We start from the raw sequence: 24579 nt of genomic DNA, 5'->3' as shown, positions 1-24579 counted from the left end.
ACGAAAACATGGGTTTCCATCCCTTTTATATCCAGCTATTCTGTCGTCCACTTTCAATTTCTGTTATTTACTAAGTCGACAATTCAATCTAACCTGGTAATTCAACATATATTTTCCTTGATGCCACTGTCAGTTTCCTTCAAATGATTGTGACTAGCCCCGAAAATGTTCCTACTTCATTGCCCTTCTCGCTCCTTACATAATGCTACTTTAAAGAACGTCGACGCAGAGGAAAACTATTATCGAAAATTTTAATTAGAACACGATGCTACCATAGAAACAAAAATGATGTAATAACAGGTACATCGAGAGGCACTACTCGTGTGCCACTGGCCACAGACGCTCTTGCAGTCCCATTCTTTCGCCGCAACGCCTACTACAGTGTTGACCACATCCTGTTGGAGAAGACTTGAAGTCGGTGGAGGACGAAAAACTGCACAAATGAAGGCCGGTATGATTGTTATTCAAACCAGATGCTGTAAATCCGGCACTGGAAAACGCCATTATTTTGTTTTTACTTTACAGCTCTGGCTCTGCGATAAGTATGAATAACGAGACTGTGCGCAAGTATTACCCGCAGTGCCAAACCCAAATTATCGGTTATTTATAAGCCTGAGACCTTGTAGCGTAGATTTCATACATACAAAATTAACAAAAGTGAAACCTATCTGCCAGGCACGAAATATACGCAACAAAGAAATGGTAAGAAGATAATCTGTGCTCAAAATTATTGCAGAACGGCACGACTTCCTAAAAACCTACGAATAGGATACAAACAATACCATGTGGAGGTTGTGTGGCATTTAATTGGCCGCTCACATGCGATTTCTCCAGCGTCTTTTCGGGCTCGCTGTGAGTAGGTAATGAAGATGGTGCTAGTATCCCGGCAGTCGAGCTGGCTCCGTGCAGCGTGCATAAATCGAGCAAAGTACTCCGGTAGTCGAAACGGTTCGGCTGTCGCATAGGTAAAGCGAGACGAGCTAATGCTAGCCAACGTTAAGCTGTCGTCGGAAGCACAACTCAGCAGAAATCCAAGCCAGATAGAGGCTCAATGAGAAGACTAATGAAATAACAGTCGTGTAAAAATAGTTGTGTCTAAGACATAGGTCTACGCATTAGGTGTGTGTGTGTGTATGTGTGTGCATGCGTGCGTGCGTGCGTGCGTGTGTGTGTGTGCGCATGTGTGTGTGCGTGTGTGCGTGCGTGTGTGTGTGTGCGTGTGTTTGTGTTATGGTGCTGTACATCGACAGCATGTGAAATTCGGCTTTTTACACGCTCTGGAATTTTGTTGCGTTCCTATCTCCTTTAGAAGAAAGCTATCGCTCATAGATGACAGGCATTTTCTTCGTAAGAATAAAAGCCGCACGTATATGTCCCTCTGCCGTCCCATGATTAGCAAAAATGGTAAACTTACTCTTCTTTTTCTTCTTTCTTCCTTTCTTTTTTGTTGTTGTTCACAAAGAACAGTTATTAATGTCGGATTCGACGAATATCCTGCTCGTCGCGCTCCCCGTGCCGAAAAGAAAGCTGCGAACTCTCATCGCTATTTGCTCACCCCCCGTTTACGAAATGTCGCGCGGCGAGAAAAACGCCGTCAATGGCACGCCCTTGTGCGTCGCGATGCGTCTTGCGAGGGCTTCGTCCTTACTGGCACAGCCGGGGTCGTTGCAGGCATAGGTAACTTCAAGAAATATAAAAAAAACATGTAGGCAGAATTCTAGACTGTAACAGATACAGCAAAGCCTGAGTAACTCAAGAAGGCTAGGTGACTATCTGTCGCCAATCCGTTTCGAAGGCGACGCCATTAGGGGATGTCTGCCCATTTCAAAGAGCATGCCACCATCAGCCGTGGACGGGAAGCAAAGCGCCGGATTCGGGCAAGCAATGCATTTCGCCGCAATAACACCAAATTTCGTCTTCTGCCGTGAAGAACCTCGTCGGCAGGGTGTTTGAAGTTTCTCAATAAAGCCAGCATTCCTTCTCCTTGCGGGTTATTTCTCAATCTAGTGTCCTTTAGTGGAGTGCGAAAACTAGTCGCACATGCCGTACGAGATCGCCTTCTGTGCATGGCGCCCTGTCATTGTTCTGAGATTCAGGTTCTCATGTGCAAACCTTGCTCCGTGCAGCGTATTCTTGAGTGGCGTTACGAGATTCTACCTCATAATGGCGGCCTGTAAAACGATCTAAATCATCTTTTGCACACTAGTACAATGTACACGCAGCATATACAGACTTCCTCATATTTAGAAGCCACGAGCACACTACCAATGGGCGTGCCTCGTTCTCAAGCGAACAGCGCAGTAGAAGACGCTTTCACAGCAGAAAGCATTGTGCGCCTATGCGTACTTCTGGCACTTACTGATTGTCGCCGTCGTAAGGAGCTAAAATATAGTACGGTCATTGCTCACGTGACGTAGCTGAAAATGCAGGAGACAGTACTTGTTGGGATGTTTCTCTTCCGTTTACCCAGCACCCATTACATGACCATCGTCTTTCAGTATGTCCCAATATAACTATGATTCCCCAAAAATAAATGCTATACGGAAAGCTTCAAAGGGCACGCAGTCCCTATTTACACCGCTATGATGTATAAATGATGCTAAAAAAAGTTAATATTTCGTTGGCCAATGGGGTTATGGCGAATTCAGATCGCTTACCTCACTAGGTGGTGGTAACAACTTTATTGAGATTCTGCTCAGTGATGTTCTGGCAGGCCCGAGTCGTAAACATATCAAAGCTCTCAAATGTCATTGAACCGGATCTTTAAGTAATAGAAGATAATGAATAATGGCGGCAAATTAGCTTCGGTTTTCCCAGTGCTTGCACTATCGAGCAAGAAAAACGTTTGTTCGGAAGAGTACCCATGTAACATGTGGCTTCAAGAAAGACGAATCGAGTGATGAAATCCAGCTGCAGAGCAAGAGTAAGTAAATACAAATTGTACACAAGCTCTGCTACCGTTTTGTGTTGTTTGTAAATATATAACCAGGCGCGATATGTCTCGTTGCCTACGAAAGGGATAACACTACTTAGCTGCTGTCATGCCCGAGTGGCGCCGTAGGTCGGACGAGTACTTACGTCAACTATTATTGTGAAGACCACGAACACGACTTCCAGCTTGAGATAATCCTGCATAAAACGAAGGATGCTTGGACCTTCCTTCCATGCACAAGATGCGGTTATGGTCTGTTATCAAGAAACCCCTAAGCCACTAACCAATGTAGTAATGTAATAAAAATTGTGTGATATAGTGGATGAGAAAAAGCCAATCAATTTGATATCGCTCTGCTAAGTGGGGCAGTGTCCGCCTGCGGTGACATTACATGGTTATACGATACTCAGTCGTTTTCGTGATCGCGGCTTCGGCTGCTGGATGAAACCGCCGTCTGCCGATAAATCGGAATCAGAAAAACCTCCTCATTTCACCAGCGTTCACAGCTAATCAAAGAATTCCGAGTGTCGAAAGATATCGAAAGCCAATATTGACAGCGTGTCTAATGGCATTAGTGGGATCTTGATGAGGGCTAGTTATTCGTATCTTTAACTTAGGTTAAACAGCGCGAATAAAACAAGGACATAAGGAAACACATACCACTGACAACATACCACTGACATACCGCTGACTGGCAACTGGAAGTTTATTCGAAATTCACCAGCCTTTATAACTTATTCGGCATAGGCATAAGCAACCAGTCGCAAAAACATCTGCAAATCACCAACATCATAATTGTTCATCCAAAAATGCTATTTCCTTTCCCGACAAGGCAAGAGAGGAAGGGCTTACACATTTATCTCCTTCTTTTCTAATGTGATAAGCCTCTACTATTTCCCTTTCCCTCTTGCCTTTACCTTTGCCTACGAATTTTGTTTTTTCAAATATGGGAGTGCAGTAACACCTGTTACAGTGCCCTGCTAAATGACTCCCACAGCCATTCTTTAGGTTACTTCTGAGCTGGCGAGCACTTTCACTGAAACACTGTCCCGTCTGATCTATATAAATGTTTCCACAGCTGCGCGGTATCTGATAGATAACGTTGCGCCTGCACTCAGTGAAACGGGATTTACGAATTGTGGTGAAAGGGGCCTGTCACGCTTTTTCATACCATCACATATCGAGAACACCTTATACGGGGCACTTGAAAGCAAATTAATGTTATGTCTATCGGAAATTTTCTTTAGCTTGTGTGACAACTCGTGTAAGTATGGCAACACATGCGCTTGTCTGTTGTTTTCATTCTTTTCTTTCTCGGAAGTTTCGGAACTTCCTTGCTCTTTCTGCAGGACGGCTTCGCATACTGAAGTGATCACAGAACTGGGAAAGCCTGCTTTCTGTAATCACGCTGTCTGATTTAAAGAACTTTGATTGCACTTATGCTCACACGACTAAGTGCTGTCTTAATGCGCGTGGTTGCTATGCCTCTCTTAATCAATTTAGACTGCAGCAAGTGTCACTGCACTCTCATATTTGAAAAAAAAAATTCACAGGGAAAGGTAAAGGCAAGAGGGAAAGGGAAATAGTAGAGACTTATTACATTAGAAAAGAAGGAGATAAATGTGTAAGCACTCCCTCTCTTGCCTTGTCGGGAAAAGAAATAGCATTTTTGGATGAACGATTATGATGTTGGTGGTTTGCAGACGTTTTTGCAACTGGGTGCTTATGTCTATGCTGAATAAAGTATAAATGGCTGGTGAATTTCAAATAAACATCCAGTGGGCAGCCAGCGCTTGTCTGTGGTATTTGTTTCCTAGCATCCTTGTTATATTCGCGCGATTTACCCTCAGTTCTCTAATGGCATTTGTGTTGTTTAGTGTGTTCAAGAGCTATGCTATATAGCTATCCTATGCTATATATGCTATGCTGTGCTATGCTATGCTATGCCAAGAGCTATAAATAAAGCAAGAAACTACTCAATCAATTCGTAATATTGTGGAGACTCTAGGCCACTATGGCAAGTTGCAGGTCAATCTGCGTAAGACAATAATTTATAACCGCAAAGCTGTTAGTGCTACTAGAAGTTCTTTACCAACTTGTGGCAACCTTTTCACGATGTCCTGCGACAACATGTCATACACTGAATTTTATTTGGAGGCAAAATGGCCATGTTAGGGCTGATGTTCGGAAAAAGATACACATATGTGAGTTAAATTATTGTTGCACAGAAATGCATAAACCATCGCATTCTACCTGTTTCTAGCCCGATTCGTACAACGCTTACATTCTTTCTACGGTCCCAAGGGAGTACAATAATTGTACAGAATTTTGTATGTGAATAATATACAGTCTTTGTTATGCGCGATATGCGCATAAGGTTTGTAGTGTGTCAATTTGCCGAATTGTCGATTTCTTTCTTTATTGAGACTTTATACGAGCCACGTTATTTCTGCATTATCTTTACAGAATTAAACATTTCGCCGACTATAATCATGCATAGGTATGGCGTCATCCTGTCACTGATATAGTTTCATGAAAGTTTAATCTGTTCAGTGTATTTACACCAGATGCATCAAGGTTGTTAGACAAGCGTCCCTGGTCGTCAGAACGGCGTGTTATGAAGCGCATAAGAAGTTTCGCCGCAGTCCTCAAAGCACAAATTAAGTTTTACGTTCTCTGGAATCGACATCAATATCTTCAGAATCATCACCGGCCTATTTTTGATGTCCACTGCAGGACGAACAGTTCTTCCATTGATCTCATCTAACCCACTTCTTGCGCCCGCGGAGTCACCCCCTCGGCCCCTCCCATATTAAGGCTGACGTGATGGCGTGATAGCGTGATGGAGATGTGTTTACGTAGAGAATCGCGGGCCTCTACTCAGGATCGCATGTTCGAATTCCCTTATTGCTGCATTTTTTCAGTCTCGGACAGGCGTCTCAAACATGGAAAAAGAGAAAAATTGCTGGCAGCACTTTGTGCCATACTGTTCGAGGTGCAATCACATTAGGAAGCTCCCCCGAGTTTAAAAAGATTTAAACGTCAGAACGTACACTGACCCTCTAGCGGAGTATTTGGCTGTCACTTTCCCCATTACACTTACGATCCCAAAGAAATAGGCGCATAAAACGCATGAGACGCGGCCCTACTTTAAAGAGCGTTAGATAAATAAGCAACATTCTGATCTTATATATTATCTACTGCAGGACAAACATTTTACACAGAGATATCGGTTCAGCCCTGTCCTGCGTCAGATGCCTGGTTCTATCGTATGCCTGCGAAATTTTTCAACTTCGTCACAGTGCCAGATTCGATGTCGTCCTCGACTGTCACTATCGCAGAGACTTGATTTCCTTTTCTTCGGTACCAATGATTTAGTTTTATAACGCCGCCAGGTATCTGCTCTATTATTTGTATTGCCTGGCACAATTACATGCTTCCCGTTAATACCTGTTATTCTGTACAAGCCAATATTATGTGGCGTGAGTAAGCACAATGTAATGTTCTCGACCACAATCGCCGCGAGCGCGAGTCAATGACCGAATGCAAGAGCACTCCCGTACCATGCACAGGTTGCATGTTAAAAAGACAAGGTGGGGAAAATTGGTCCCGAGGCCTTTACTACGGCATACGTCATATTCACACTGTATTGTCGGCACAACAATCCGCAGACGACCATCAATTTTTCTCTTAACTTAGGCAGGATTATGGCTCGCGCAGTTCGCACTCTAATGCCGTCTTGTCATATCGTGCCGTGACGATTATCATTTGTTGATGTCAGTGCAACGTCCAAACATCGCTCAGTGGGGAGAACCTACTTGTGTCCGATCATGTGATGGCAGGCAGTGGTGCAGCCAGGGGGCGGAAGTGCACTTCGAGAGCCCTTCCCCTTTCCAGAAATTTCTGTATACCAGAAGAATGTGCCATCCCTATTTCAAACCCCAGTGGTACGTATTTTGACTGCCCGTTTGTTTTCCTTTCGGTTTTATTTCAACAGCAGTGAGGACCAGAAACCCCTATAAAAGGCACACTCCGACAGTGGTGCCCTGAGCTGTACCAACGGCCACTTCCCAATATTTTCACCGGAGAACGACAAACAAGCGCACGTGTCAATGCCTCCATCTCAAAAAGCATCGTCCCGATTACGCAAAGTATAAAAGCGGAAAGAAAACCCTAAATAATAAAGAAGTCAAAAGGCCGGTAAAGAAACAGTTTCTAATTTTGTCAGCACACGTAGAAAGGCTCAAGACGCACCACGCGGACGAATTCAGGTACTGTGCCGCGCTTCTGTGATAGCGAAATACCGTCTGGCACGACCTCATATTCAAGTTCGCCAATACGTCGGAGGATCTTGTAGGATGAGAAATAGCGTCGTAAAGTTTCTCCCTAAATCCTTGTTGGTGTATCGAAGGTCCAGACCCACACATGGTCGCGTGCTGGTACTCGACGAAGCGTCGTCGATGATTGTAGTGCCGGCTGTCGGTCCTTTCTGTTCGTCTGTGACATGCGGCAGCATGGCGTCTAGTGTCGTCGTCGGATTCCTGCTGTAAACCAGCTTGGACGCCGTGATCTGCGTTGTTTCTTGCACTGCCATGGCATATGCAAAGGTTGCACCCTTAAGAAATATCCAGGGAAAAACGGGAGTAACTGGGCCGTTAGTCCTAAAAACGGCGCTTTCGTCCCTCAAAGGACTAACTGCATGAATGTGCGTGCCATGTGAAAATTTCGGAGAGTGAGTGTTTATTACCTTTATGGAAAGAGAGCAACGGGAAGACGAACGATAACAGTTACTCCCCATGCATTTCGCACACAATCATATTATAAAAGGTGCAGCGATAGCAGAAAACGGCTAGAACTATCGATAACATTCGAGAAACTTCCGATACATGCAGGCGCCTCCTGCGCTGGGCGATAACGTTTCACATTTGTCAGCCGGTGAACCGCGGCCGCCGGTGGAAGATGAAGAAGCACACGTGTCGATATGACCTGGACTGTTTCTTGTAGCAACCGCTTTGCTTACTTCTATCAGATAGTATGCGTGGGCGTAAGTGAGCGAGCTTACGAGGCGTCGAAAACAACGCGGTCACCATATGTCTGTTTGCAACCTTCTTCAGGTTGTGGGATACACGGTGCAATTATGGCGTAACATCAGGTCTTGGCATTCTGTGCGCTAGCTCTGCCCGTCTTGTATTCTTCGAGATCTTGAGTTTCTGGGGCAGTGACTCGGCGAAGACGGTCGCATTCAGGCAGATGATCGCATTGTCGTGTAAAAGTTGCCTGTACTGCGCGTTGGCGCGACCTTAGGAGATCAGATTCTAGGCAGTGACCGGCTATAGTTCACTTGGCTGTCTTGGAATGTGCTGAATCGTATGGCGTCAACTCATTCCTTACCCGTGGCGAGTTGCCCAGCAGGTGGGACCCTTCTGGAAAGTGATGTTGACGTCTGAAAACTGTAATGAATTTTCAGACTGCAGCTCATGTGCAAACTCCAATCCGTTCTCATGGCAGCGAAAAGCCGTAACGTCATCAACGATGTGCTGGTACGTATCTACACATTGATACTTTAAAATAATTAAAAAGATCATCGACATCTCTAAATATGCGCGAAATATTCCCCCCCCCCCCCCCCAATAAAATGCTGGTGTAAGGTACGGTCAATAGTGGAGAAAAATTGCTCACAAAGCACAGATGCGACGCAGGAACCAATGCGGATACCTTGTCTTTGTACATAAAATTCATCTCTAAACCTGATGAAGGTTACTTTTAGCCAAAATTAAGTAATGACAACAAAGCGTGGACCGTCGAACCTTGTGCATTTTGGAAAGCAATGATGCTGTTCTCGTCAGTGCAGTTGCTGACACTGGCAAACAGCCTATCGCGTGGGACAGAATAAACTCAATCCCGGCGATCAACAGAGAACAAGTATCCAATCGAAGAAGTTATTTGCGAAAATTCCCTGACATCATTCAAGTTTTCCGTTGCAAATGTGTCACTAACCCGAGGTGAACTAAGGTGCTTTAACAAAAACAGTGTAATCGCGTTCCGCCAAGCGCTGCATTTGGGACTGACAATTGTCCCAAATGTAACTTCAGTTTAGTGTGTTGTGGCTGTGAAAAACGCAGCCAAGGCATTTCTCTTACAAATACGAATAGCCCACGCAAGTTTCGTCAATTCTAAGTCTCTGCGCAAAGGAATTACATGGTTGCTTATCACCCTCGTTTCACTGGTATTTATCCTGAAGAAGTTATTGGCCGCACCTCATCCTGCCTTCATGCTGCACAAACCTGCTGGCATCACTACGACGCCCCCAACTCTTGTCACCTTGGAGTAGGCACGCCATTTTCTTTGCTTGAAAAAGGACACCACAATCGTTATAGGGTGTTTACGTTGGTCGGAAGAAGGTGTGTCAACAGTCCTCGAAAGAGCGCCCACGGCCTCTTGTAGGCATCGGTCCTTGTCTTCGTTCTCATCTTTCGTCTCAACTCGTCGGGTCATGGCTACCAACGCGTGAACAGGCAGGCAGGGCTCATGGCTGAACTTTGGCTCCTTAAGCAAGAGATTCGATACGTTCTCCGTCATGCTAATATTTCAGGTGGGGGCGACGCCATCCTGCGTTGCGCGTTCCGCACAATGGAGTCGATTCAGCCTTGGATTGGCTGAATAACGCCTTGCGGTACTTCGTCAGAGCCAACCATGAAACGGTAAATTTAAGCACAGCGCATGAGGCAGGCCATAAAAGTCCATTCATTTAGTCATTCTTCTTTTCGTTTACTTTCGTCAGCGGTGAGCGCCATAAACTCTAGAAGTACACGGAAGACATACCACGACAGTGCCGCCCACAATTGTACCTATAGCCACTTCCCGTTAATTTCTTGGTAAATAGGCAAATCGTTCCAGCTCAGGTGTAACGCTTATTTGTGTGAACAAATGAACAAAAAGTTTTTTTTTTTCACATTGCCATTTTTTTCAACAAATGCGTCGCGCGGTACGTACAATGCAATTGATGGAGCTCGAAAACTTCATCTAGGCGTCTGCAGTCGCGACGAATTAAAGGGCTTTCTTTGCTTCTTTAATGAAATCACCACTGTCGCTCTTGAACGCCTCTCTGGCATAAGAAGCGTGTCAGCCTCTAATATGCAAGAATTTACGACTAGAGGAAGACCAATACTTGCGCACTGAACCCCGCCTTCTTCTGCTCGAACTTCCCTGCGGCCAACCTTTCGCCAAGTCTTGTTGGAAGAAACTGAAAGGCATAATCTAATAATTAATTCATCATTACTTCTATGATATCCATTTTCATCTTAAAAATCAGTATACAAAATTTGCGCTTAGACCACGACAATCTTGCTAAAATTTAAGGCTTGCAATTCATGATCCCAATTCTTCAGTCGGCACTAGTCACTTGTAATGAAACAGGGGTGCGTCGTGCTTTCGGTGGCAGCTTGAAGACGATGATGACGACACGCGCGGTAATTGCGAGGCAGATCGTGCTGTTCGCTGCTGCTAGGCTGATTGTCACCTTTGTAATTTGATTTCCTTACATTTCGTGCAGACACTACGTGGGAAGCGTAGGAGACCGCTGCCAACGCAGAAGCTTCTGGACGAACAGAGGAAGTGCGTCAGATGTCTGGGCACGCATGGTTTGATACACGGCGGCACTCAGTGGTAGGACAGGCTCCTGGCTATGAAGCAGCAGCGAAAGCTGGCCGTTCCACTTCCTCTCGAATGAAATCTTTCCGCTGAAGTACGAGAGCAGAAGGATCGGCATGGGGGGCCAGTGGGAAGTGCAATGGCCGATATGGTGTCAGCCTGCGAGACGTTTGGTACGTTGTCGCGCATTTTGTATAGACTCTGGCACAGGTTGAGGAAAATGGCGACAAAGGTTGGACTCTTGGAATGCCGCATTTTACACGCGTCGTCCTCACTGCCCTTCAGAATATTTGTTTGATCTCATCCTCCGGCATGGTTAGACTAACACAGCTGCAACGGCCCAATGCAGTATCAATATAGCTGGGAAAAGTCTCGCCGGGCTGCTGTACTGGCTGGCATAGACGCTGTTTGGCGCGAAGCCTACGGACAGTGGTGCAGACAAAGCAGTTCGGTATAATGTGTCCTGCATGCGGACGAAATCGAGATACGCTCATAAGAGGACAGCCGGTGTTCGACGTGATGTTCTTAGGTCATAGCCGGGTCGCGCTCACGGCGAAAACTGGCGCAAGTGATAGCAGCCATGGGTGCAGTTGGTGCGTTGGTCGCGGCACTCATGGTGTTGCTACACAAGGTACGAGTGCAGAGCTCCAGGGAGACTTCAAGGATATGAACGAGACCTCCACGAAATGTAATGATATTTAGTTACAAATTTGTTAGTAAGTCTAGCAGCAGCCAAGCAGCAGCGAACGGCACGAGCTCCATCGCAATCACCGCATGGGTCGTCGTCGTCTTCGCACTGCCACTGAAAAGAGGCGCGCCTGCCTCCTTACGCTTGTATTTTTGTTAGGAAACAAATGCAAAGTTGCCTAATTTTAAGCTTCTTGCAATGAAAGGTTTCACTAACAACGCGACTATGTGGTCACCTGGTCACTTCCGCCGTCTACGCTACATAAGCAGAAGGCTGCCTCGGAGATCAAACTCACGTACCTGCTGAGAGGTGTGACTTCCATATCATAAGAGCCTTAAGGCAATCCGTATATATATATATATATATATATATATATATATATATATATATATATATATTGCAAACCAGGCAAGTGTACAAAGCACAATCGCGCATGATCAGGGGCAGACATCGCGGGATTTTGCATATTTCAGCGAAATTCATACTTTCTGGCGGACTAGTTGGATACTACTTGAATTATAAAAGTGCTGCTCAACATGCACAAGAAAATAAAAAGAGTACGGGACAGTACCGACTGCTAACTTTATTTCGTGAAACCACAGACAGCTTCTATAAAGTCAAACTAGTCAGATGCACTACCTGGAGGCGCGAAAACAAGAAAATCAGATTCCACCCCCGAAACGAAGTGTGCACACTATCTTTCACTGGCGAAAAAAAAAATTATACGACAGGAAAAACCTAATCATCAAGGCCGCTTTAAAAACACAACAGCAAAACAGAAAAAATACATCATAAATAACGCATAAAAAGTAAAAAACAAAATGCTAACAGAAACAATTGACAAAGAAGCTCATAGGAAGTTAATAATTGATGCGAATAAAAACACAAAAACACTTGATGATGCAAATACCATGACCTGAGCAATGCGAAAAGCATTATAACTCACAGATGACCGTCGAGAAAAGCAAATACTTTTTCTTAGAGTGAAATAGAAGGCGTGCCTATGCACTTACCCTTATGTTTCCTGATAAAGACAGCTTCAATAATCTGCCTTTCTGGCTTGTCATGTGATTTTGCCATGATCCTTACTTGATCGACCTCTATAAAGGCTGATCGAAGATATATAAAGGCTTTCTGTCGCTTCACGAAATAAGGTTAATAGCCTGTGCTCTGTCCTATCCTCCTTTTCCTTTCATGTGCATCTTGCCCAGCACATTTATAATCCAGCGCAATTTAAGTGCCTGGAGACGCTTAGTCTTTTCTTTTCATCTAATTTTTATGAGAAGAAACACGCTGGTCACCTCGTATATGTCTGCGCATGTGAGCGCCTGCACATAGGGTTCGTAAAATGACTAACTTTCTGGAAAAATCTAAGTTACTCAACGGCGCTCGAGGCGCCGGCAGAACGCGAACATGACTAGAAAAAGAAGGACAACAGAAGCGCCCTTCCTCTCGTTTTATTCTTCAGCGTATCACACGTCTTGACCTTCCCATACATTGATCTCTACCAACTTGGTGAAAGTCACTTACCTTCAACACTTCGGTAATGTTTTAAGTTTGATTCGTCAAATCGCCAAATCTCTTGAATATCACATGATTTAAAGTTCGAGCAACACAAAAGAGAAAAAAGACATAGCACCCACGAGACAGCCTAAAGCACCCGCAAAAGTTTCACTTGATACAAAAAAAGCCTATTGGCAACCCCCAAAAATTGCGTGTCATATTTTAAGAGCGCCACGCTAATGCAGCATGCAGTTTCCCTGAACAATTGTATGAAGGGAACTTCGTATTCTGTAGCTAAGGGTCACTTAAGGCACTTAAGCGGCTTCTGCAGCCCTGTGTTCTCCTTAAGACATGTTTTACCCAGCCCTACGCAATGCGGAGATCATATACCAACAAGCCCAAATTTCTACCATGTAAAGGGATTTATCTATACAGCTAGTACGCATCCACAGGACAATAGGATATGTCGCTTCAGCAGCAACAAGGGAACAATAGGTGATGCATTGATTAGTACAAAATTTGCATTTATGGCCTCCAGCCTTCTTTTGGCCTTGGAAATTAACCACATTTAACTCCTGAGTCCCCGCTATGGGGATTTGTCCAATGTATTGGACATTAAGAAATAAGACAGCACTTCTGTCACAAGGCTTTCATCCTCATAAAACCGCACTGTCCAACTTATTGGACACCTGCTTGCGCCATCTATGCAGCATTGATTAAAATACATCGTTCAAATTCCTGCCGAAAAAGTTTCACAATGGCGGCATTCAGCGGCGCGGCGTTTTACGGCAGCTGCCGGAGAAGTAAGCACGGTTTCTCGTATTTCTACCTGCTTTCAGGGCATATCTTTGATTTTATAATAAGGTTAATACAACAGCATAAGTGCAGAATACGAAATTTAAATTTTTGGCGCGCTTACTTTTTTTCACGCTTCCTTTGATTTCGCGTGTCCATTATGTTGGACGCTAGGACTCAACCCGGTTATTTAGACCGCGCTTTTGAGATGGCCTTGTTATGAACAGCAGGCGAATACTGTTGGCATTTAGCGGCTTGTGGACGAAATCGCGTCTCTTTTTTTTCTTTAGGGGACCGGCCTCGCGTGTTTGATGAATTAAGCGGATAACTTTTCTTTTTTCAATCCATGGCTAGGACCCGCAAGACACCTGTCGCAGGTGGTCTCGTAAGGAACGGAACATATCGATGTCCCTCCACCAGATATTGTGCGCATGTACAACGTCAACTTGGGGGGTGTTGACAAGGCAGACCAAATGATAAGTTACTACAGGATAAAAGCACGCGTCAACAAGTGGACAGTCAGAGCCATCTTTCACCTCTTCTACATTGCCCTCAGCAACTCCTGGGTGCAGTACACGCGGGACATACGCTCCCTAAAGAAACAGCGGAAAGAAATACTAAAATCTATGCAGTTCCGCCAATCAGTTGCTGAGACTCTCGTGGCTCAAGGGAAGAAGCAGGATGAAACGAAGAGTGAGAACAAAGCCGAGTGGCATCCGCCATCAAGGCAGGCTCGACTGTCTCCTCGAGAGCCCCCAAAAAAGAGCACTACCCACTGCTCAATGCTGGCTGACACTGCAAACGCTGCCCGTTGCAGACTACATGGCTGCGACATGGAAACAAATCTTTTTCACCAAATGTCGGCTCTCCTTCGGCATCACCCAGGAAAAAAAGTGTTTTGAAATTGCCCACAGGAAGTGAACACAAGAGCAAAATTTTTGTTGAGCACAGGAATGCTCTTTTTTGTACTTTATTCACTACTTTGCCTTTCGAGTTATTAAAATATTTTTGCACACAAGTTTGAGCAGAAATATCTGCGGTATGACACTACGTGCGCGCTGGGTGAAAAAGACCGGGTAGCATCCCAGTGTCCAATATATTGGACATCGCGCTGAGCTGAAACTATCAGGGCTGTTAAAAAAATATTTAACACTTTTCATCTTCATACACCTACTGACTTATTCTGAAAATTTGGAAAAAATCTGTGCACCCAAATGCACCCCGGGTCTCAGGAGGTTAACAAATAAGGGCGTGATGCACCAAAAACAATATTCCCAGTGGTTATGCTTGTCAGCTTGCGTATATTCTTTTGCCATGTCTAGAAACCTACGACTGCCTGCACACTGAGGAATATTAAAAGCGAAGAACAATAAGCAAGAACGACTGATCACTTCAGCTGGTGGATGAGTACGCGAGATTCTCGGCAGTGCCGTTTTTGAAAAATACTAATTGCGTTTCCAAATTATAAACAAACCATACGCACAAAGGACGCACAATCGATGACCTACCAATCGCCCCATATGAGCTGAAAGACAGCAGCACCACACCTTCCTCCAGTAATTTCTTTGAAACTCTGCTAACAAGGGGAATTATCAAACTCTGCACACACCCACATATCCATGTGCATGATTACGAGGTTAGGCGGGTCAATTACGATTCTTTTTTATTGATTCAAATGAGGACCGCGTTTAGCGTAAGAATAGCAATCGTTCTCGATGTTCACGGTCTTTGTGGATCAGGAATCCACACTTTTGAGTATTACCGTCAGGCTTAATGTCTGTTAAACAACTTGACGCTGATTTCTAAACCAAATTAGGTTATCGTAGACGTTGAGAAGTTCGTTGCATGATTTGCCTTCGATGCCTTCTAATGGACGCGTGCAGGGTTTTCACACGTAATTTGAGCTTAAGGTAAAGCTCAGCTACGAAAAGGTCTTGCATATAAGATGCGCTTAGGTTTCATGAATTATTTTATTCAATTTATTTTATTGTTCTCAAAGTCCCGAGGTTGGAAACTTAGATGAGGGGTTTGAGGGTAACTGGTACTGCACGAGCCAGGAAAGCTTAAATAATTGGTATAATGTATAGTCAAAGGCGACATTCCAAGGCAATCGCATATGCGTTTTGTTTGTGGGCTGCACGGCTTTAGAGCTGCCGATTTCTCTGCAACGAACCAGTGGCGCCATCTGTCGCTCCCGAGACTCTTTCGATGAGTTTTGTCGTAGCAGTGCCCAACGGCGTGAGTGTACCACATTCAGGGGACATGCCGTACTGCTTTTATGTAACCATTCCATAGGGCTTCGTACTTTCCTTTCAAGAAATAATCTCATGAAGAGGGCGGAAGTAACGCCATAACTTTGCTCTCTGATGAGACAAAGGATGGTGAAAGCCTGAAACGCCATACACTTCCATGAAACAGGACAGATGGGACAGAAACGGCTGCACGTTTCACTTGAACCAGGCAGGCCTACTAATGTCAGATGCCGCCATTATTGGCAACGAAGTGCTTTCTTATTGTGTGCGTGCAGGACGGCTGCCTAATACCCGCGCAAGGACATACTCGGCTGCAAAAAATTTACTTGAAATGTATGCATATCTTGAATAGGAAAGGTCCCATTTTATTTAGCATGCGATTTGTGGATGTAAAACCGAAACCTGAAGAATGTTTCTACCTCGTTGTGTATTATATTGCATGCAACAAGTGCCACTCTTGAGCACCTACGTTGCATTAGCTCGTTAGCTGGCTGCTGCTTCAGTGGCAGTCAGTGCAATTATAACATCTAGACATACTTTATATTCCGAGTTGTTTCAACTGTTGAAACCAGCAAGATTGTATTTCAATATTTTCCGCGAAGTCAATAAATCATCTGTGCTCTCAGTAAGGAAAGACTGCGTAGACATGATCTACCTTAAATGAGTATGGTCATGGTACGGCCGATACACGGCTAGAAGCGTTTTGATGTTTAGCCATATTCCATTGGGAGCGATATGCCGATCAAGTAGGCTTGAGATTAGACTCGTCGACCGGCACATTTACAAACATCACAAAGACCTCATTACATGTACAGTGTCAACGCTATCATTTTAAATAGATTATAAACATCATCCACATTCGAATTTGTTGCTTTCTGCTACAAAACATTTTTAAGGAAGCTCACTTACCTCCAGAGCAAACATGCCAGCTTCTCTGCCGCGCTGTAAGATCAGATAGAAAAAGCAGTGCAAGGGAAGCACGAATAAATCAATTTCGCAGCTTGGCTTACTCCAAAACAAGAAGTTTCTTCTTGCCTTGTGTGAATATAGGTAAAAAGCTGAAATACTTTTCTTAGGCAACTGCTTAATAGACTTGAATGAAGTGACAGACAGACAGACAGACAGACAGACAGACAGACAGACAGACAGACAGACAGACAGACAGACAGACAGACAGACAGACAGACAGACAGACAGACAGACAGACAGACAGACAGACAGACAGACAGACAGACAGACAGACAGACAGACAGACAGACAGACAGACAGACAGACAGACAGACAGACAGACAGACAGACAGACAGACAGACAGACAGACAGACAGACAGACAGACAGACAGACAGACAGACAGACAGACAGACAGACAGACAGACAGACAGACAGACAGACAGACAGACAGACAGACAGACAGACAGACAGACAGACAGACAGACAGACAGACAGACAGACAGACAGACAGACAGACAGACAGACAGACAGACAGACAGACGGACAGACGGACAGACGGACAGACAGACAGACAGACAGACAGACAGACAGACAGACAGACGGACGGACGGACGGACGGACGGACGGACGGACGGACGGACAGACAGACAGACGGACAGACGGACGGACGGACGGACGGACGGACGGACGGACGGACGGACGGACGGACACAGACAGACAGACAGACAGACGGACGGACGGACGGACGGACGGACGGACGGACGGACAGACAGACAGACAGACAGACAGACAGACAGACAGACAGACGGACGGACGGACGGACGGACGGACGGACGGACGGACGGACGGACACAGACAGACAGACAGACAGACGGACGGACGGACGGGCGGGCGGAAAACTATTGTCAGCCACCGCTGTGACATTACCAAGCAGAGCTCCACCGCTGACTCTTTCTTTGGTCACCTAGCTGCCGCATTCGACTTCTTTACAAAATTTAGCATCAACATTTGCGGCTTTCTAGGCTCATTTGTATCCACACATACATTATATTTATTGGTATTGCTTTTGATTTATTACTGTATTATATTTTTACTTCTACATTCATTTCATCAAGTTATACATATATTACGATATTCTACTGACCACACAAAGCAGTTGCTTAAGAAAAACAGTAATTAAAAACACAGCCTAATAAGAGGACGTACTACATGCAATAGAAAACAACAATAAAGAATAACACTTAACGTGTTAAAACTCTGGTAAGTTCATATCCAAGCACATGAAGCAATCCCGAAAATGTAAAAACCTATTAGGATATTACAAATGACCACGCAAAGCAGGTACACAAGTACGATAGTAACTGCAAACAGAGCATAATAAAAAATAGGTATAATTACAAACACCAAAGAAACGATAACAACTAACGCTGTAACCGTAGCAAGTTCAAAAATCAAGCACGTAGAGCAATCCCAAGCACCTGAATAAGTTGTCAGTTGCAGGAGCAAATACACACGGTCACTAATGTTTTCAGTACTACTGTGAATAAAGTTCCCATCTAGGAAACGTCTGTTTTGAAAATATGGGATGATGGTGTTGAACTGGTAGTGTATAGTCGTTTGCTTAATAGTGTTATTGGGGCAAATGAAAACAAAAAGCACCCATAATTTGGTTCGAATTGGTGGTGCTGCTAGAGAGCAAGCTGTAGGCAATCGTATTTGATATGTGGCTACAGGATTCGACAAGTTTACTGAGGGACAATAAACTGTACGATGAAGAAATTGTACAGTTTGCAGAGTAAGGTGAGAGGTGATAGTAAATCCATGGCTTGACGGACTGAACGTTTAGGGGCAAATATGCAAATGGAAACGAATCATGCTGTCTAAAAAGAAAAATGCACGTAGGCCATAACTTTGCGCTAGTTGCTGTGGATGTCATGTTGAACTATTAGACAGTAAACAGTGACCGCGCAGGTGATTTCGGTGTGAGTGAAATGGTGTTATAACAATAATAGTCTTGTTAGTGAAAAACGATGCCTCGGCTAATAAAACAAGAACCATCCTATATATTCTTTGTGTAATTTCGCGCGTATCCGTATGCGAGCGAGGTTTTAAAAATTTTCATGAGCATCAGGCAGTCCTTCATTACTTCCACATGTCTTAAAACAGTTATTCGTTAAGTGTGTTAGCAAAATGATGCAACAATAGGGAAAATTAGCGAGAGAAATCCAGTACATATCTACTGACTTCGCCTCAGTTTTCGTTTAGTGAATCACAGATGTTTTTTCCTATGATTGAGCTGATTAAAAATTACAACTGCCAAAGGAGAGCCTCCTCTTTTGTATTACCGTATAGCGCCACCTTACATTTAATTGATGTTCCCGCTGACCTTTGCATAAAATTTCATATTTACCAAACAATTCCTAAATACCTTAAATTTGTCTTGCCACTCAAGTAAGTCTGCGCGTACTGCACTCTGAGAGCGTGCTTTGAGTGCATGTTTTATAAGTAATACTTATTAGTACTAAGGCACGGTTTGACCAGTCAGCTTAGCCTTCCGCAGCGCAAATGTTTCTTTTACATCAATCATACATGGCCCTTGTATCCCAAGTTTTGTATCGTGAATATTCAATATAGCTTCAAAATTTTTAATTGGATGATGACATTCCTCTTAAGGTCACTATCAGAACGGACAGCATTGATTAAGAAATAACCATCACTGCTAAATGAAGGATTCTAATACGCGCGAAAGGTACCATGACGATCGCCTTTCTACGGGCATGTGTGCGTGTGCGTGCGGGTGTGTGCGAGTGTGTGTGTGTGTTCCAACTACTATACTGAGGATTACATGGCCCTTTCCTCACCAGATTTAATGAAGGGCACATCATCATCCCTTGCACGTGGGACATACTTACTTTAGGGGAATCATCGCCTTGAAGGAGAACCTGATAAGGAGAAAAAATTCAACTTCCTTGGTGCTCATTGTGTGCAGACAAATTTTCGTGTCTTATCCGGATTTACCTCTTAAATATACGGGAAAAGCAGAAGTGCTAAAGAAATTGGAATTACATTTGGTGAATTAACGAGAACAACCTATATTTTAACTGCCCTGTGAAGCAAAACATTAAAGAAAACCATAATTCCTATACTCTGTTCGCGGCAAATCGGCCACTATGGAAAAGACTGAGGCAAAAAACTGCAGAAGAGTACGCATTAGGGCTGGTTGGTTCATGATTACGAGCAGTAAAAACAGCGCTAAACAACAGGACGAGGAGAGGGACACAAACAACAGCGCTAACGACCAAGTGTCTTTATTCTTTCAGTCAGCCTATATATACTCCGCCGCTAACTCAAAGCTCAGAGTCAACAGAATTCAGCATGCGCAGGGGAGAAAAATGCAATCATAGCGATAGGAAGGCAATCTCCTTTGGAAGGAGAGAAATAAAGTGAAGGCTTGCACAAGCTTCGCCGCCAACATGAATGTGGAAAGCTTCGGAAATAAGACGTGCGCGGTCATCGCGGTATGTTAACAGGTGGGTCACGTCTTTAAACGATGGCTTGCAGCCGCATTCATTGCAACACAGTGATAACTATAACTGACTATCATTAGCTCGTTTTTGAACTTTGTGTGAGTGTACGCGCATGCGGTCATTGATGCACCGTTTGGTAGTACCGATACAAAGATGCTTGCATGAAAGAGGAATCTCGTAAACCACACAGTCACAACAGTCACCAACAAACCTCTGTCTGTGCTGCTTTTTACAACTCTTTTCAATTACAACGAGTCATTCGGGTGATCGAGAACAAAAAAAAATGACTTTGGCTTAGCTAAGGTTAAGCCCAGGATGCGAAGCATACTAGCCTTTATTTTAACACGACAGCGTTAAGGAGCTCGTGTCGCAGAAAAGCCGGTGTCGTCGGCGTCGGCTCAGGCGTGCGGCGCTTGCTCAGGCGCACATTTCGTTGTCGCGCCGAACGCTGCGTTGCGCGACGCTCACCACGTCCGATGCGGGGCGCGTAGTCGCTGCGCCGTAGCAAAGCCACCTAGAAAATCAGTCTCTGTAGCACGCCGCAACCTTCGCTTCTCATTCCAACGAGCAGCTCTGTCTCCAGGAGGCATCTCACCTCGTGAGTGTCTAGCAGAGGCAAGCGAAGCTGCTTATATCCCACCGCGACGCCGCGAGCGACGGCGCGAGTTGGAGCCCCGTTTCTCCTCTGTCGTGACGTCACGGTGTCACGTGGTATTGAAGGCGACACCGCCGCGCCTGAGGAGCTGGGTTGAGCTCTAGTAATATGCTTCGCATAAAAAAAGTGTCGCCCTTCTCTTTATTTCCGCCTGGGTTGATATCTGCGCTCGAAACGTGGCTGCCTTTCAGCCCCATGGGAAAAAAGTTGCCGCGCAAGAGGAAGTATTTTCTCGACTCCAAATCGCAAGAGGGCTCTGTAGAGATTCTTCCTCAAAGAAAAATTTGCGTGCTCTCCTTTGAGGACTCGCACGATGACAATTCTGTGGATGGACCAGCGATTCTTGCAGCTGTCTGAGCTATTCCCGAATTCACTAACTGTGCCTTTGTAGCTGCGGAAAACTAACCACTATTCATGTGCGCGTGCTTTGCACCGTTTTGATTCACTTAGTTTGGTATCCTTTTTTTTCATAACTCATTGAGCCCCACAATGCGCTCTGCCGCAAGAGCACTGTGCCATGCAGAAAAGCCTTCTTCAAATTTTGGTTTCACGAAATTTGGGAAATACAGCAACCTTAGTGAATAGACGAAATGGTGCTTAGTTCAAAAAAAGACGTTTTACAAATTGAACCAAATGCAGTCCTCATAGATTTGGTGCACATATAAACACGAGGAAAAAAATTTACACATTTGGCGTCCACTCAAGTGATCTCGATTAGATGTTAAGGTAAACAAATGAAGTTAACGCTCACTGTCTGCCATAAAAATGCATTTCAAGGAACTACGGTTTGCTGAAAATTTCGCCATGCGTCAATAATAATTTTGCTGAATCAAGACGTTTACAACTCGCACACAAAAATTTATTCTCTCGCGTGATTTTTTAGCTGTGCCACAATTGAAAGATCGCCTGTTGCATATAGCACAAATCAAACCCTAGAACTAAATTACACGATCAGACGTTCAATACTTCTCGTAGAAATTAAACTACATATTCGGCTAATTAAAGATATTACTAATCACCTCTGTAATTTATTACTCAACCTTGCAATTTACTAATTGTAGCCGGCAAGGTTGCAAAGCGTATGCACATGGAATGAACTCTCAGGGTGGCACCAGTTTTGTGTGCAATGCGACATATCGCGTTTCAGTCACATGCATAAAAGAGCATCAATGCATAAAATATCGTTTTCTTAAATGTAAGCGGGTGCCCAGACCCACTAAAAAGACGCCGGAATCAAATCTTATTGATTTGAAAACAAAGTTTACGCTTAAATGTAAGTGGAACGGCCCAGCATTTTTACCACAAGTTCATCATCATCATCATCATCATCGTCGTCATCAGCCTGGTTATGCCCACTGCAGGGCAAAGGCCTCTCCCATACTTCTCCAACAGCCCCGGTCATGTACTAATTGTGGCCATGCCGTCCCTGCAAACTTCTTAATCTCATCCGCGCACCTAACTTTCTGCCGCCCCTGCTACGCTTCCCTTCCCTTGGGATCCACAAGTTAGACGGTGCATATCTTGAAACCAGTGCCATGCTCAGAATTTGTTCCAAGTCGGAATACCTTGCCGACTCACTAGCTACAATTCATAAATTGCGATACATGTTGTAAATTATTTAGTAAAAAATTCAATTCACGAAATTTTGCCTTTTAGTCAACTACACATTTGCTTGCTTGTGGAAGTTTTGTTTGTCGTATTGAGTAACATAGTTTAAATCTTAGAATTGAGCTACGTTCCACCGACAATTTTAAAAAATTTGGCGGTGATAAAAAACACCCTACATAGCAATTTGATAAACTTGACTTATCGAGACAACTACGCTGAAGAATTATTCCAGAATTTATAGCAGGACTTACATAGTAACACATACGCGAAAGACTGAAACAATTCCATGATAGATATAAATTATTACATTCTATTTTTATCTTCAACCGATCTACATGCAAGACGAAGCTTAGAGAAAGACGATACATCGCCTAAGTTACAATGCTCTAAATATTGCCCTTACTTTTTATAAATGTGACTTTTTTTCGTGAGATCATTCAAAAAACATTGCCAGCAGCTTTCATGAAGTTGGTTAAAAAAATCTAGCAGAAACCGTCTGAGCAGCACTGCCACCGTTAATGCGAGTTACATTAAAGGAACGTAGCGACACACCCTACTTCCACCTCCGAAACGCGTCTCGTGTGAGGCGTGTACCGTCACTGCGCTTCGGTCTCAAGCGTTTGCCTTGACACTCTGCGCCATCTAGAGCTGCCGCCGAAAAGTACAAGCGTGGTGCATGTCTGAATACATATGCAGACAAGTTTGTCTGAAAAAGTTATGACGCGAGCTTGAGTCCACCCTACAGAGGTGAATTCAAAAAATACATATTTTTTCCAGGATTACCGGCATATACCCAGGGACACCTAGTCCGTGATCAAAGTTGGCCCGAAGATGGTTTCCAGTTATGTGCCCAATACTTATAAGAACAAGCTAATTAGTTACGCAATCTCGAATGAAATATACAAAAGCACACACAAAACATGTGTGAATTCCCAAGTAACGTTCAGTGCAAAAAAGGTTTCTTTGAAACTGTCAAAAATATTTCATTTTCTAAACGGAGTAAACTTCATTCAAATTGGTTCAGTGATTGCACAACAGCGCTTTACATTGATTGCAGTAGGGAACGCAAGCTCGGAGTTACGGTGCATTTTCGTACGTTGCTTGTCCATTGTTGAGACGTCATTAGTACTCAATCTCTCGTGGGAGCCCCAATAGGAAGCTGCAGCTAGGGCAAATATTCGAACCCTCTCTTTGCTAACGTGCACCGATGCCCATATCTGCAACCAAAGAAGCCATAATACTAAAATCACCTGCGTTTAACATAACAGATCCTAGCGACTTTTAGGAACAACTCTCTACTGAGCTCCTACCAAAAATCTATCAAACTCGTTCACACACCCATAACTTACTGAACTCCCTTATGCATAGGCGCTTCTCTTTCTTGTTCTCGGGAAGTAAAATCCTGTTACGAAATTACTCACAGAAGACTAACAACAGAAAGCAAATAAGTTTCATAAAATAGCATAGACAACATCTTAATCTTTTGCACTCTTGGCAGTTCAGCATAGCCTCTAAGTGATGTACTGAGTAAAGATAAATATTCAATGATATTATTATCGCGACCGCTGTGATGCACAAACGTAAACATTACATGAGGTTACACGTAACATAGAATAAAAATAACAAAGTTGCACCTATGACCATTATTTGTATTGTGTGTTATTAACCGCTTCCCAGAAGTTACGCTTAATGTAGATTACGTACAGCGCATCTGCTTAATTTTTACAACACCTTAGAAAGGTCCTTGACGTTGGGAACATGTAAGGCTTTGCAGCTGCAGACCATGCGCAGGTGGCAACGGCAGTTACCTGCTTGGAATGCAAACGCCTAGAGTCACATAAGCATCCCCAGCGAGTTCGGGAAAACTTTGAATCCGCGTGCTTCGTCGCCCCTTCGCCAGACGCGGGCAAAGACTCCTCAGTTCCAACGAACCTACTGGTATCAACTGGTATCGCCTGCGTTTTGCACATCATGCTGGGAAGTGCACGCCACATTTGACCTGAACGGCAAACGACAGAA

At 44.2% G+C, this 24579-nt stretch overlaps 1 protein-coding gene across 1 annotated transcript in view; it reads right to left on the bottom strand.

Annotated features, from left to right (window-relative positions):
* Nucleotides 1-237: 237 nt before the first annotated feature.
* The window catches only part of LOC139061094 (uncharacterized), a 35901-nt gene continuing 11559 nt past the window's right edge, over nt 238-24579 (bottom strand). The window contains exons 6-10 of the mRNA XM_070540617.1: nt 19683-19712; nt 16730-16762; nt 10101-10175; nt 3079-3129; nt 238-433 (exon numbers count right to left, since the gene is read on the bottom strand). Coding sequence (XP_070396718.1) covers nt 377-433; nt 3079-3129; nt 10101-10175; nt 16730-16762; nt 19683-19712 — 246 coding nt within the window. The 3' untranslated portion in view covers nt 238-376. The remainder of the gene's footprint in view (nt 434-3078; nt 3130-10100; nt 10176-16729; nt 16763-19682; nt 19713-24579) is intronic.

The sequence above is a fragment of the Dermacentor albipictus genome, chromosome 6, assembly GCF_038994185.2.
Source record: "Dermacentor albipictus isolate Rhodes 1998 colony chromosome 6, USDA_Dalb.pri_finalv2, whole genome shotgun sequence".
Classification (NCBI taxonomy): Eukaryota; Metazoa; Arthropoda; class Arachnida; order Ixodida; family Ixodidae; genus Dermacentor; species Dermacentor albipictus.
The sequence above is the reverse complement of the archived record's forward strand: the minus strand, read 5'-3'. Positions and strand labels throughout refer to the sequence as shown.